Source organism: Mus caroli, unplaced genomic scaffold, assembly GCF_978045245.1.
Source record: "Mus caroli unplaced genomic scaffold, Mus_caroli_1 scaffold_1, whole genome shotgun sequence".
In the NCBI taxonomy this organism is placed as follows: domain Eukaryota; kingdom Metazoa; phylum Chordata; class Mammalia; order Rodentia; family Muridae; genus Mus; species Mus caroli.
Window position 1 is genome coordinate 169,122,722 of NW_028227256.1, and position 15,028 is coordinate 169,137,749.

Genomic DNA, 15,028 nt, shown 5'->3' on the forward strand with positions numbered 1-15,028 from the left:
GCCTTGGTCCCATCCTCTCTTCTTTCTCTCCTAATGCTTTCTTACCTGTTCCCCACTTCCTTTTAAACCCAGACAGCTTGACTCTAACAGATTAGCCTCTGGGGTAGAGGGTAGCATAAATGACTTCCTCAAGGAAGTGAGGAAGCATAGGCTAGACCAGGCTGGATAGGAAGGGCCTGAATTCTCCCAGGACAGAGTCTCATCTGTGACTGCTGTCCAGACCCTTTCCCCCAGTCCTGACCTCCCCTGGGGCTCTGTTCCACAAAAAAAAAAGAAAAAAAAAGAAAAAAAGAAACGGGAAAGAGACAGCTGAGGGCTGATAGTGGGATTTGGGAAAAAAGATGTGTCATCAGCTGGCTCAGTGCCTTAAATGCATCTGCTTGCTAGAGATTCCCTTCCCCTGGGCAAGTCCCTTCCCTCCCCCCCCCTTTCTTTTTTAAGGAAAAAAGAAAACCACTAAGGTCTTTGGGAAGCAATGATACATCCTCCATCCTTCAGAGTCCCAGTGACCAAGCTTCTGGCTGAGTGGCTTACAGATCTGCCACTCACACACAGAGGGCGGTTCTGGATGCTTAAAAGAGCTGGAGGGGAGAGAGGCTGGGGAGAACCCGGGGAAGACCCACAGATACACAGAAACGAGAGAGACAGAAGAGGAGAGAGACAGAGACAAAGAGACAGCAGCAGCAGCAGCAGCAGGAGGAGGCAAAGACAGGGCAAGCACTGAGGCAAAGCCAGACAGCTGAGCAGAGGGAGAAGCCAAGGAGTCACAGACAAAGACCTGGGACAGAAAGGCAAAGGAGGAAGTTTTAGAGCAGAGAGAACTAGTGGGCACTTTTCCTGAGCCCAGGGGCTGTTTTCTTTTTCATCTTCTCTGAAAGTCCCTAGCCCATCTAAAAACTTTGCCTCAGATTTTGGCACAAGCCCCAAAGCCCTTCTGGCTTTAACGAGGAGCCTTCCACAGTCAGGGTGTGGAGCATTTTGGTGCCGCAGATGGCCTCAATCCATCCCAGCTGCAGCCCGGGTACCATGTCCCAGATGGGCTTGCATCCCAGGAGGGGCTTGACTGGGCACTGGCTGCGAAGATTCCAACCCTGCTTGCTGCTTCACACTGTGCAGTGGCAGAGGCTGCTGTTGCTGGCCTCCCTCCTGCCCTTAGTGTGGTCAGCCAGCCCCCTCCCCCGGGAGGAGGAGATCGTGTTTCCAGAGAAGCTCAATGGCAGTAGCATCCTACCTGGATCAGGCGTTCCTGCCAGGCTGCTGTACCGATTGCCAGCCTTTGGGGAGATGTTGCTACTAGAACTAGAACAGGACCCTGGGGTGCAGGTAGAGGGGTTGACAGTACAGTACCTGGGCCAGGCACCTGAGATGCTGGGTGGGGCAGAGCCAGGTACCTACCTGACTGGCACCATCAATGGAGATCCGGAGTCGGTGGCATCTCTGCACTGGGACGGGGGAGCCCTATTAGGGGTACTGCAGTACCGTGGGGCTGAACTCCACCTCCAGCCTCTGGAAGGAGGCGCCCTTAACTCTGCTGGGGGACCAGGGGCTCACATCCTACGCCGGAAGAGTCCTGCCAGCAGCCAAGGTCCCATGTGCACCGTCAAGGCTCCTTCTGGGAGCCCGAGTCCCATTTCCCGCAGAACCAAGGTAGGCAACTCTGGAGATCGTGCCCCGTGCCCATATCATCCTCCCGCCATGTCTGCCCTACTGACCCCTATTCACCCTCTCTCCTCCCACTTCCACTTGCAGCTTTCCAGCTTCTCTCCTTCTCTCTGCCTTCCCCATCTCCACTACCCTTTCTTTGAAAAATCCTGGCTACTCCCTGCTTCGGTCCTTTGCTTTGCTCTGAGGATTCCCTGAGGTAGGTCAGATTCTCTGGGCCGGAATGACCTCTCCCCCTCTCTCCCCCGCCCCTTCCTGGCCCTGGAGTCTCCTGCTGACACAGTTCCCAGCAGTAAAGCTCTCCCAACAGCCTGTTGGCCTAGGCTCTTTTCTCTGCCCCAGTGATTTTTTTACCCCCACCCCCAGCTACAGGAGTAAAATTTGAGGCCCGGGGGATTGAGTTTTTGGCTTCTGATGTTCCGTTTAAAATTGTTCTGGTAAACTGCAAACTAGGGCAGGAGGAGGCTGGCATCCCATACCTCTGGGTCAATCTTCTTCCCACACTGTGGGCTGACTGCAGGGCTGCCTGAGGCGCTATCCTCCCTCCCACTCCTGGGTCTCCCCCCCTTCTTCTCCCCCCACCCCTCCTCTAGCTTTAATCCAGACCAGACACTCCTTCCACACCCGCCACGCTGAGATCTGGCTGTGGCCCTAGCTGCTGACTGAATTGTTCCTCCAACCACACAGTGCAGACACGTCGCAGCAGCTCAGCCTCTAGTCCTACTCCCACAAGCCCGGCCACACTTGGGGACCCTAATGCCCCTCCTCCCTGAGTCAGTCCCAGCTGCTTTTCACCTCTGGGGCCCACTTAGCCATGAAACGTGGCAAGCCTCCTCTTCTTCCAGAACAACAGCTGATTCTTCAACATTACCACAAAAGCCCTGGGATTTGGGGTTAGAGGGAGGGCCCAAACCAGTCAGTCACTTCAGGAGTCCTGAGGCACACGTGAGGGCCAGCCGACTAGGCTGAGTTCTAGACCCCGGAATGAAGGGAGGTGAGAGAGATCTTAGGACCCTCCTCTCTCTCATTTTTTTTTTTTTCTTCTCCTCAAGCGCTTCGCTTCTCTGAGTAGATTCGTGGAGACACTGGTGGTGGCAGATGACAAGATGGCAGCATTCCATGGTACAGGGTTAAAGCGCTACCTGCTGACGGTTATGGCAGCGGCCGCTAAAGCCTTTAAACACCCAAGCATCCGAAACCCTGTCAACTTGGTGGTGACGCGCCTGGTGATCCTGGGGTCCGGCCAGGAAGGGCCCCAAGTGGGGCCAAGTGCCGCCCAGACCCTACGCAGCTTCTGCACCTGGCAGCGGGGCCTCAACACCCCTAACGACTCAGATCCTGACCACTTTGACACAGCCATTCTGTTCACCCGGCAGGTAAGGCCTCAGTCAGCACCACAGGAAAGGGACCACAACACAGAGAGAGGCACAACCACTCCATGGGCCATGATGAAGAAGATGCCCCTGGAGTTACACACGAGCCTGGCGCCAGCCGCACAGCCATGGGGTGCCTATGTGGGCCCTGACCGTGCTGGCCCCAGCGTCTAGTTCCTTGCTAACCTGGATATCAGCCCTAAGCATGGTCTGTGCTCCTTCTCCACAGGACCTGTGTGGGGTCTCCACTTGTGACACCCTGGGTATGGCTGATGTGGGCACAGTGTGTGATCCAGCTAGGAGCTGTGCTATTGTGGAAGATGATGGGCTCCAGTCAGCCTTCACTGCTGCTCATGAACTGGGTAAGGAAGCTCTGGGGCAGTGTGGCACCTGAACTGGATGTGAGGGGGACTGAGGATACTCTAATGATATAAGGGGCTCACTAGAGTACACATTGGGGTACCAAGATATCTTCCTTCCCAGCCCTAAGTCCAGGGTCAGAAGCCCTCTGTGCTCTGGGTGCAGACAAGCATAGATTCTTCCCCCACCCCCACCCCCACCCCAAGACAGGGTTTCTCTGTGTAGCCCTGGCTGTCCTGGAACTTACCCTATAGACCAGGCTGGCCTCGAACTCAGAAATCCACTTGCCTCTGCCTCCCAGGGACTGCCCGGCTCATGGCTTCTTCTAGTAAATAAAATAGCAGGTGGAAACTGACTTTGGACTGTATGCACATACATGAGTACACACGTTTGGAAGGGGCGAGAGTAAGGGAATAGGAGTGGAGGATTGGGAGTGTTAGCGACAGTGGAAAGTAAACAGAGAGGGGCCTTTCCTTTGGGGAAGAGAAGACAGGGCAATAGGGGCTCCACATTGAATCTTCAGAGAACCATGAGGGGATCTGAGAGCGGGGCAGGGAAGGTGGATCTGATCATCGACAGCTGCACCCAAGTGTATGATGGAGCCCTGTGAGGACACGGGATGAACCCTCTAGACGCCAGCAGGACCTTTTCTCTTATAGGCCATGTCTTCAACATGCTCCATGATAACTCCAAGCCATGCACTAACTTGAATGGGCAGGGGGGTTCCTCTCGCCATGTCATGGCTCCTGTCATGGCCCATGTGGACCCTGAAGAGCCCTGGTCGCCCTGCAGTGCCCGATTCATCACTGACTTCCTGGACAATGGCTATGGTAAGCTGGTGACACCTTTCTCAGAGTAGGGACTCAATGCCTGCCCTCTCTCACTGGATGCTTATTTCTGGAATATTATCTGTGGGCCACACTGAGTCCTCCATGTGTGTTCCCTCTGCTGTATGTAATGGGGTGAGAAATGCTGCTGCCTTGGTGTGGTTCCCACTACCTATGACAACAAATAGCACAGATAAGGGGGTGAGGGAGCTTATAGTGGCTCCACACAATTAGAACTGACCCTTTAAGGGCCAGCACTGCTCCAGATTGAAACGGACTGGCTATGGACCAGTTGACCATCTTGCCACTCAATAAAGTGTGCAAGGCTGCAGAATGGCTATCTCCAGACAAAAGTTCTTATTTTATTTTAATTTCTGTATGTGGGTATACATGCTTGCAGGGGCCCTTGGAGGCCAGAAAGAGGGTCTTGGATCCCCTGGAGCTCGAGGCAGTTAGTGAGTCACTTGATGTAGTGCTGGGAACTGAACTGGAGACCTCTTCAAGCGCTCTTAACTGTGGAGCCATGTCTCCAGCTCCCCAAAGCAGCTGATTAGAAGCAGTCTCAGAAATTCTATAGATGGGCATGGTGGCACAGCCCTTTAATCCCAGCATTCAGAGGCAGAGGCATCCATGTGCGTTTGAGGTCAGCCTGGTCTATGTAGTGCGTTCCAGGACAACGAGGACTATATAAGGAGACCACATCTCTAGAGGAATGAGAGAAAGAAAGAAAGAAAGAAAGAAAGAAAGAAAGAAAGAAAGAAAGAAAGAAAGGAAGAAAGGAAGAGAGAGAGAGAGAGAGAAGGATTGTGCAGAGATGCTATGAATGGTGGCATATGCCTATAATCCTAGCATTTGGGAAACGAAAGCAGAATTGCCACATGGCTTCAGGCAAGCTTGGGCTGTATAACAGTGAGTTCCAGGCCATCTGGGGCTATAGAGTGAGACTGCCCTCAAGACTCCAAGCAGGGCTGGCAAGATGGTGCAGCAGGTTAAGGCACTGGCTGAGAATCTGACAGCCAGGTTTCAGGTTGTCCTCTGACTTCCATTCATGGGCACTCCCTTCTCCTGAATGTGATATAAAAGTGAATGTGATTTAAAAAATAGTTTTGAAAACCCAAATTCTGGGGCTGGACAGATGGCTCAGCAGTTAAGAGCGTGACTGCTCTTCTAAAGGACCTGGGTTCAATTCCCAGCACCCACATGGTGACTCACAACCATCTGTAATGGGATCTGATGCCCTCTTCTGGTGTGTTTGACGACAGCTATAGTGTACTTATATTCATTAAATAAAGAAAAAAGAAAAGAAAACCCAAATTCTACTAGTTGTGGAAATTTTCAATCCCCATCTGGGGTTTCTACCCCACCTTGAATATTCAGTTCCCAGGAAATGACACATACAACTTTTTTTTTTTTTGGTTTTTCGAGACAGGGTTTCTCTGTGTAGCCCTGGCTGTCCTGGCACTCACTTTGTAGACCAGGCTGGCCTCGAACTCAGAAATCCGCCTGCCTCTGCCTCCCGAGTGCTGGGATTAAAGGCGTGCGCCACCACGCCCGGCTCACATACAACTTTTATATTTATAATAAGTCATAATCAGCACAAGAGCTGAGCAGATATCTATCCTCTATGCTAATATGCCTGTTTCCCAACCAATAATCCCACTGTATAATTTGCCATGTTTTTCTGGGCTGCTCTTAGCCAAGCCACATGGCCATTATTTCATGATTCATGAATCCTCCTCCATCCCTCATCTTCTCTCCCTCCTGGTTCTCCTCTGACTCCCAAGCTCGGAACCCTAAACCCCACCTATGTCTCTTCTGCACAGTTATTGGCTATAGGTCTCTTTATTATCAATCAAAAATAACTTGGGGGCAACCAGGTCTTGAGGAACCAGTATTAGCATTAGAATACAAATAGCATCAGGCCAACCCACTACAAGTAGTACAACCCACAATGATGATGATGATGATGATGATGATGATGACAAATTCTGCAGTGGGTAAGACCAGGTGGAAGCACTTTTGGTTCCTACGCTGATTGAGTTCTTTGTTTACATATAGACATGTGGCTATAAGTTACTTCACTTCTCTGTGCTTGTAGTTAGCTAGTAGGTAACTTAGATGTAATAGCAGCCAGTATCCCACAGTACTGTGATTAGTAACTTTATATGTTAACCCCCTTTCAGGGCACTGCCTCTTAGACAAACCAGAGGCTCCCCTCCATCTACCAGCGACTTTTCCTGGCAAGGACTATGACGCTGACCGCCAATGCCAACTGACCTTCGGTCCTGACTCAAGCCATTGTCCACAGCTGCCACCGCCCTGTGCTGCCCTCTGGTGCTCTGGCCACCTCAATGGCCATGCCATGTGCCAGACGAAGCACTCACCCTGGGCTGATGGCACTCCCTGTGGGTCTGCACAGGCCTGCATGGGTGGCCGCTGTCTGCACGTGGACCAGCTCAAGGACTTCAATGTGAGACCTCAGGGTGTGGCTTGGGTAACAGGCCTATAGAAAGGACTGGCCCTAAGCAAGCCTAGGAGCGAATGTGCTCACCCCATCTCCGTTCTGTGCCCTTGCAGGTTCCTCAGGCTGGAGGCTGGGGCCCCTGGGGACCATGGGGTGACTGCTCCAGGACTTGTGGGGGTGGTGTCCAGTTCTCCTCCCGGGATTGCACAAGGCCTGTCCCCCGGAACGGTGGCAAGTATTGTGAGGGCCGCCGGACTCGCTTCCGCTCCTGCAACACGGAGAACTGCCCACACGGCTCAGGTTAGGGGTGTGACGTATGGGAGCCCTGGGAAGGGGTGGTGGACAGGAAGGATTGTTCCTTGAGTCCTGGCCTAAGGTGCGGATTTTGTCTTCTGCCAGGGAAATTTCTTTATCTTTCTAGAACTATCCCTGGAAATCTGTGAGGGAGAGATGCCATGCTGGCTAAATTTCTGAGGGTCTAGGTGGAAGGGTGTGTGGGATGGTGTGAGGAGAGAGAGGCTCAGGCTGTTTGCTTTATGCCTGTAGCATTGACCTTCCGTGAAGAGCAGTGTGCTGCCTACAACCACCGAACCGACCTCTTCAAGAGCTTTCCAGGGCCCATGGACTGGGTTCCACGCTACACAGGTGTGGCCCCTCGAGACCAATGCAAACTCACCTGCCAGGCCCGGGCACTGGGCTACTACTACGTACTGGAGCCCCGGGTGAGGACCAGAGACCTTCAGGCCCAGTCGAGGCTAACACACTTCCCAGTGGCTCCACAGTCCTGCATGTCAGCATACAGACTCACTCAGTCTTGTCTGTCCATGATTGTCCCATATTAGAAGAACAGAGGCCTGACCTTGGGTCAGTGGCCAGTGAAGCTGCTCCGGCTTGTATCTTTGTTTGCTTCACTCTTCCTCCATTCTTTTGCACATTTGGTGCAAATGACTTTCGGGGAGGAAATCCTTGACTCGATTCTCCACTCTTTCACTTTTGACTCTGTCAAAGTATTGGTTCTCTGACAATCAGTCCCTCAGTGGATAGACTAAAGAGTGGTAACTCGTGGACACCCCTTTTGTATTACAGAGTGGCAGGTTCAAGGGAAAACAAGCTCTAGGATCTTTGGACGCCCCTGCCTTCTCCAGGAGTCTATATAAAATTATTCCTGCAAGTTTGTTGCCCTCTAGTGGCCATTGGCAGCTGTACCATTAAGTTTAGAGTTTGGTGCTGGGACTAAAAATCCTGGCCCTCTCAATTTGTGATATTTCTTTTTTTTTTTTTTTTAAAGATTTATTTATTTATTATATGTAAGTTCACTGTAGCTATCTTCAGACACTCCAGAAGAGGGCACCAGATCTCGGTTACGGATGGTTGTGAGCCACCATGTGGTTGCTGGGATTTAAACTCTGGACCTTCGGGGAAGAGCAGTCGGGTGCTCTTACCCACTGAGCCATCTCACCAGCCCGTGATACTTCTAAACCTCAAAAGTTCACCCTTAGAAATTGTGAGACCTAAAGCATTTTGTGCCTCACCTGATGCACAGTCAGCGCAAGGACACTAGTTATGTGTATCATTATTATCCTATTAATCCCATACAGCAGAAAGCTCCCCTACATCTCTCCCTTTCCTGTGATTTTTCCAATTTCACCTTCCAGATGTTTTACCTTCCAAACCCCTGCTGACTTAGCAAGAACTCTTATTATTAACAATATCCCACCTTTGCTCCTCAGGTGGCAGATGGGACTCCCTGCTCCCCAGACACCTCCTCTGTCTGTGTCCAGGGCCGCTGTATCCATGCTGGCTGTGACCGGATCATTGGCTCCAAAAAGAAATTTGACAAGTGCATGGTGTGCGGCGGGGATGGCTCTCGCTGCAGCAAGCAGTCGGGCTCCTTCAAAAAATTCAGGTCCTTCCAGTAGTTCTTGTCTGCTCTGTTCTCCTGGTCTAGTCTTGGGGCCCATGGCTTTCCTGCCCACTCAGCACTTTCTGTAGTCTCAGCAAGAGACAGATAAGTAGGTGGTTACAATGCAGTGCTCCACATGTTGAACACAGAGGGCACAAGAGCTCTTGAAGGCATCAGGGAAGGCTCCCTTTGCGGTGACCTCTGAGCGAAGAGTAGGAATTAGACAGGACCCAGGGAGGCCAGGACTGGCAAGACATTCAGTAAGCAGTAGTGCGAGTCCAGAGAGAAGGGTAAGAAAGGTACACTTGCTGGTAGCTCTGTTCTAGGATGGACAGATACCACATAAAACCTTAAAGAAGCAACCCTGTCTTAGTCAGGGTTTCTATTCCTGCACAAACATTATGACCAAGAAGCAAGTTGGGGAGGAAAGGGTTTATTCAGCTTACACTTCCATATTGCTGTTCATCACCAAAGGAACTCAGGACTGGAGCTCAAGCAGGTCAGGAAGCAGGAGCTGATGCAGAGGCCATGGAGGGATGTTCTTTACTGGCTTGCTTCCCCTGGCTTGCTCAGCTTGCTTTCTTATAGAATCCAGGACTAACAGCCCAGGGATGGCACCACCCACAACGGGCCCTCCCACCCTTGATCACTAATTGAGAAAATGCCCCACAGCTGGATATCATGGAGGCATTTCCTCAACTGAAGCTCCTTTCTCTGTGATAACTCCAGCTGTGTCAAGTTGACACACAAAACCAGCCAGTACAAGCCCCTAACACACATACATCCACACCCAGACAAACACAGTATGGCCAGCTGAAGGGATTAAGGCGATGCTGAGTTCTTTATTTACTTTTTCCTCACAGGTATGGATACAGCGATGTGGTCACGATCCCTGCGGGGGCCACCCATATCCTTGTACGGCAGCTGGGGGGGTCTGGTCTCAAGAGCATCTACCTGGCCCTGAAGCTTTCAGATGGTTCTTACGCCCTCAATGGTGAATACACGCTGATGCCCTCCCCAACCGATGTGGTACTTCCTGGGGCAGTCAGCTTGCGCTACAGCGGAGCCACAGCAGCCTCAGAGACACTGTCTGGACATGGGCCACTGGCCCAGCCCTTGATGCTGCAAGTCCTGGTGGCTGGCAACCCACAGAATGCACGTCTGCGGTACAGTTTCTTTGTCCCGCGGTCAGTCCCTTCAACACCACGCCCTCCTCCCCAAGACTGGCTGCAACGCAGGGCAGAGATACTGAAGATCCTTCGGAAGCGTCCCTGGGCAGGCCGGAAATAACCTCACTGTCCCGGCTGCCCTTTTTGGGCGCCGGGGCCTCGGACTCGTCTGGGAGAATGAGCAGGCTTCTGCAACTGCCTCGTGCTAAAACACAGTAGGGAGGTGTAGAGGGTGAGATCTGCCTGCCTCACTCCCCCAAACCGCAGGCTGGCCCTGCCCTGGCTTCCTGCCCTGGGAGGCAGTGATGTCTTGGTGAATGGAAAGGGGCTAGGTGACAGTACCCTATCTACTAAACTGCCCCCTCTACCCTGCAGGTCACAGGAGGAAGGGGGAAAGACAAGGTGGGTCCTGGGTCCTAGTTGTATTTATTTGGTATTTATTCACTTTTATTTAGCACCAGGAAAGGGGACTAGGGTCTTGGGGAAACTCACCTATTATAGCCCCAACCTAGTTATGAAATCCAGGGTGTTGGTGACAAATATGAGTGGGGTGTGTGTGTGTGTGTGTGTGTGTATGAGGTACAACCTGCCCTGCTTTCCTCTCCCTAATTTTTTTTTTCTGGGAAAAGGAAAGTCAAAGGTAGGATTGCCTTCAGGGAGTAAGGGATGATCGTGTTTTTAAATTGAAGTTTGCTATTTATGTGCTCTTTTTGGAGTCAGACAAATGTGGGTTATATTCTGGCCCCGCATCTTTGAGCATTAGTTTTCTCATGTGCCAATAATAATCCCTTAGAAATCGGTTGTAAGGATTAAATGATGTAAATAAAGAACTAGCATAGAGCCTCTCTCTCAGTAGGTGCTCAAGAAACAAACGGCAGCTGCTGCTCCTGTGGTCCTTGTTCTTCCAGTCACCCTCCATAGAGGCTCTGCCAGGCACTCGAAGTCCACAAGGATTCATGTCACTTGTGCCTATCTTTAGTCCCAGGCTCAGATCCTTCAGTTGGCAGTACCCTGTTTAGGAGAGTTCAGACTCTCAGATAGCCATCTTGTCTATTACTTCTGTAGGCACAGGCACATAAGCACCTGCAGCAGACATAATAGACACTTGGCAAAGATAGTCAACAAGAACATGAAGGTACAAGAACAGAACCCAACAACTCTCTCAACACAAACAGGAGCTTAGTTGTAAGAATGGCAGAAGGGGTGGAGAAGGGATGACGTAGTCGCATCCTGGCATTCCAGGAGCTGGTGGATCTGAACTTGAGCTAGGGTCCAGCATCTTATTACCTGGGTGATGTTGGGCAAGGGCTGATAAATGACCTTGGATTACAAGTCTGTGGAATGGGGCCAGTAATAACTGCTCTGACAGCATGGCTCTGTGCTCAAGGATTTTCAAACAGGAAAGGCCATTGTAACAGGAGAAGTGACCTTTGTGGTGACAGACTGGGACAGTGACTCCAGAATCAATCAATGTAAGCCCAGCCAACATCTAGGAATGGAATTCAATGAGAGGAACAGGATGTGGTCTAGTAGGCAATAATCAACAAAGCAAAGCAAAGCAAAATAAAAAAAAATCTGACAAGAGTGGAGCCATCTGTCAATCTGTCCAGTGGCGGCAGAATGTGAGGACCAGCACTGACTGAAATGGATCTCCCTTCCTTGAGGGGTAACCTAGTCAGTCTTATGTGCGTCAGGGACAGGCGGAAGTGTCAGTGGAGAATTTCACATGTTAAGTGGCAAATGCAGAGCTTCTAGGATTGTGGAAGGGACTGAATGTTGAGGTAGGAAGGAGCTGTAGGTTAGGAAGACCCTGAGGTGAGGTGGACTGTGGAGACACTAAAGGCATCTTGCTCTGCCATAGGAGAGTAGGGGCGAGAAGGGGAGAGGCAGGCACAGAGGGCAAGGCTGTTTGTGTGCTGTATTCATTGGGACCAGGCTTGGCTGGTCAAGTTCTAAACGAGGCAGAGCGTTGTAGAGTGCTCTGTGCTTTACGCCAGCAAGCACAGTGGCTGCTCTCTCTGCAGACTTGAGGGAAGGGCTGGCTACACTCCTCTCTTTAGCGTGCATTGCTCCCACTCCCATGCTTGCTCTCTGATGTGGGCCTCGTGATGCTTCTACCAACCAGGCAGGAGGAGGCAGCAACAGGACAGTGGCATCTTCAGTTGCTTCAGCTAGGTGGTAAGATTGGACCAACAGTATGTTTATGGAACTTAATACTATGAACTCATGGTACAAGCAGAGCTTTGTTGAAGTGAATGTAAAACACAAATGATATACGGCCGTGTCCTTAAAGAGCTCACACTGAAACCGGGCGTGGTGGCACACGCTTTTAATCCCAGCACTCGGGAGGCAGAGGCAGGCAGATTTCTGAGTTCGAGGCCAGCCTGGTCTACAAAGTGAGTGCCAGGACAGCCAGGGCTACACAGAGAAACCCTGTCTCGAAAAACCAAAAAAAAAAAAAAAAAAAAAAAGAGCTCACACTGCATCCTGGGGGAGGGGGGAGGTTGTGCAGCACATGCCCACAAAGAGAGTCAAGGGTCAGTCCGAGGAGTTATAAGATAAAGGCAAAATGGACTTTGCAGAGCTTGAGCCTAGTACCTGAGCACCAGGGCTCAGGGAAGAGGAACGAGATTTGGGCTTTGGGAAGTGGGTCATTATGGTAACACTTCTCACATTTCTTTGGGGTTCTTGGCAATTTACTTTGTAAGTCACTGTCATATGTTATTTTAAAGAAAAACCACTTTGTTCACCAGGTAGGGTTCTTACTGGCACGAAGAAATTTTCTCCTTGGGAGGTAGAAATAGATGGGTCGGGATTTCAAAGCTATCCTCCGCTGCAACATCATAGCATAAGGCAAGTTTGGTTACATGGAACTTTGTCTCAAAAGAGGAGGAGGGGGCTGGAGAGATGGCTCAGTGGTTAAGAGCACTGACTACTTTTCCAGAGGTCCCGAGTTCAATTCCCAGCAACCACATGGTGGTTCACAGCCATCTGTAATGGGATCTGATGCCCTCTTCTGGTGTGTCTGAACACAGCGACTATGTACTCATATAAATAAATAAAATCTTTAAAAAAAAAAAAAAAGAGGAAGAGGAGGAGGTAGAGAATTTTGAAGGCTAGAGAGATGGCTCAGCTGTTAAGAGTCCTGGTTGCTCGTCCAGAGAACCTGAGTTTGAGTGCCAGCACCCATAAGGCAGCTTACAACCATTTGCAGCTCCAGTTCCAGGGAATCAATACTCCCTTTTGTTCTCTGTGGGTATTTAGGCATGCATGTGGTGCATGGACATACATGCAGACAAAACACTGATATCCACAAAGTGTAAATAAATAAAGAAAAATTTAAAAGTATTGAGTTTAAAGGCCACTTCTGTGATGATTGACTGATTGATTGATTGACTGATGGTTGGTTGGTTGATGAAGTGGGTGGGTTTGTATAGTGAAAGAGGGTCAGAGACAGTTAGCTCTTCAAAAAGATGAGTATCCCAGTTCTCAATGCTGGGCAACACCTGACCTTTTTGAGGAATGATCTTCCTTGTTCCGCCCCTCCAGGGCCAGAATATAAGTTCCACATAACAGCTATCCTGAAGTCGAGAGTCCAACAAGCTTTTGCTAGAAGTGGAAATGAGGGAATAAAGCTCTCTGTCTATGGACCAAGAGGAGCTCAGTCTCCAGTTCGTCTAAGTACTGCCTCTGTAGCTTTGAGCTACGATGCGGTATAGAAGCAAGAGTAGGAAGAGGGCAAACAAGAAGAGAGGGGAGGGTGCCAGAACTGCTCGGGTATCTGTAAAGATGAAAGGAGGGACAGGGAGAGACTTGACAAAGAAGAGGCAGTGATTGACAAGGGGTGTGTCCCCTGAAGAAGTTTAAGTAGAGTTCAGACTCTCTCATCTCATGAGATGGCAAATGCTATCTATGCATGAGGACTCGGCTGAGCTGGGAAGGCGGCTGTAGCAGGGCAGGATTCAAATCAATTTCCTCAACCCCCTCCTGTCTGCCTCTGACATTCTCACTTCTGTGGTTAGAGCAGAGGAAAACTGGGCTTTCGTCCAATCACTATTTTGGTGGTGGTGGTGGGAGAGCCAGGGTTTCTGCGGAGTACTGGAGAACAGGCATTTGTTTTTCTACATGAACTCTAGCTCCGCTTCTGTCTGTCCTTCCCATACAGCAGCCTCTCTCTCTCTCTCTCTCTCTCTCTCTCTCTCTCTCTCTCTCTCTCTCTCTCTCTCTCTCTCTCTCTCTCTCACATACCAGATTGACAATGATAGAAGCAGTATCTCATTGGTCAGAGCTTGTCAGGGAGGGAGGGATGAGGGCATGGATTCAAAGGATTAACATTTTATTGGCTATGAGAATGATGCTCCTGAGCCAATTGAATACCTTCCCCATTGACTGTTGCTGGGGGGAGGGGAGTGGGGGCAGCGGGGGTTGGGGGGGGGGGGAGAAGCCAAAATCTTTGGCAGCAAGAGCAACCAGCTGACAGCTGGAGGAAACTACCAGCTCTAAATATGCTCAGAAAAAGGGGAGTCAGAGGAGGAGGGGGAGCAACAATGTTCAACAACATCCCCAGACAGGACCTTATATGGGGACAGGCTCCAAGCTCTTAATTAGCCTTGGGAAGGAAAGGAGGAGGGGTGGAAGTGTATTTAAGCATCCATTATAGTCTTTAACTAACAAAAAGCCATATAAGCTCTTACAGTGACACACATTTTTCACACACACACACACACACACACACACACACACACGCTCTGATAGAGACATGATGTTAGGCACATTCTCTTGATAATGCATATACAAATATTCATGAAAGAGAACAGGGGCTGGGAGAAGAAGTGGAGGAGAAGAGGAGAAAGAGAGGAGAGAGGGCAGAGGAAGTGAATCAGGGAAAACCCTGCTGGGTGTGGTGGTATATTACTGTAATTCCAGCACTCAGGAAGCTGAGGATGGAGACCTGCCAGGAACTCAAGACCAGTCCCAGCTACGTAAGAAGACTCCAACTCAAGCCAGGTGTGCTGGTGTACGCCTTTTATGTTAGCACTAAAAGGCAACAGAGGCAGGTGGATCTCTGAGCTCGAGGCCATCCTGTTTACAAAGTGAGTTCCAGGAAAGCCAGGGCTACACAGAGAAACTCTGTCTAAAAAAAAAACACCAAACCAAACCACACCAACAAAATGAACAAAAGAAAAAAGAAAGATGAAGAAGACCCTGCCTTAAAAAGTAGAAAAGAGTGTCGGGCGTGGTGGCACATGCCTTTATTCCCAGCACTTGGG

At 50.4% G+C, this 15,028-nt stretch overlaps 1 protein-coding gene across 1 annotated transcript; it reads left to right on the top strand.

Moving 5' to 3' along the window:
- The first annotated feature begins 606 nt into the window (after positions 1-606).
- Positions 607-11,899, top strand: Adamts4 (ADAM metallopeptidase with thrombospondin type 1 motif 4). The gene is made up of 9 exons (XM_021170120.2): positions 607-1,647; positions 2,715-3,038; positions 3,265-3,397; positions 4,055-4,225; positions 6,406-6,692; positions 6,800-6,986; positions 7,233-7,408; positions 8,417-8,592; positions 9,453-11,899. The coding sequence occupies exons 1-9, from the start codon at positions 991-993 to the stop codon at positions 9,877-9,879; spliced, it is 2,538 nt and encodes an 845-aa protein (XP_021025779.1). The 5' UTR covers positions 607-990; the 3' UTR covers positions 9,880-11,899.
- Positions 11,900-15,028: the final 3,129 nt, after the last annotated feature.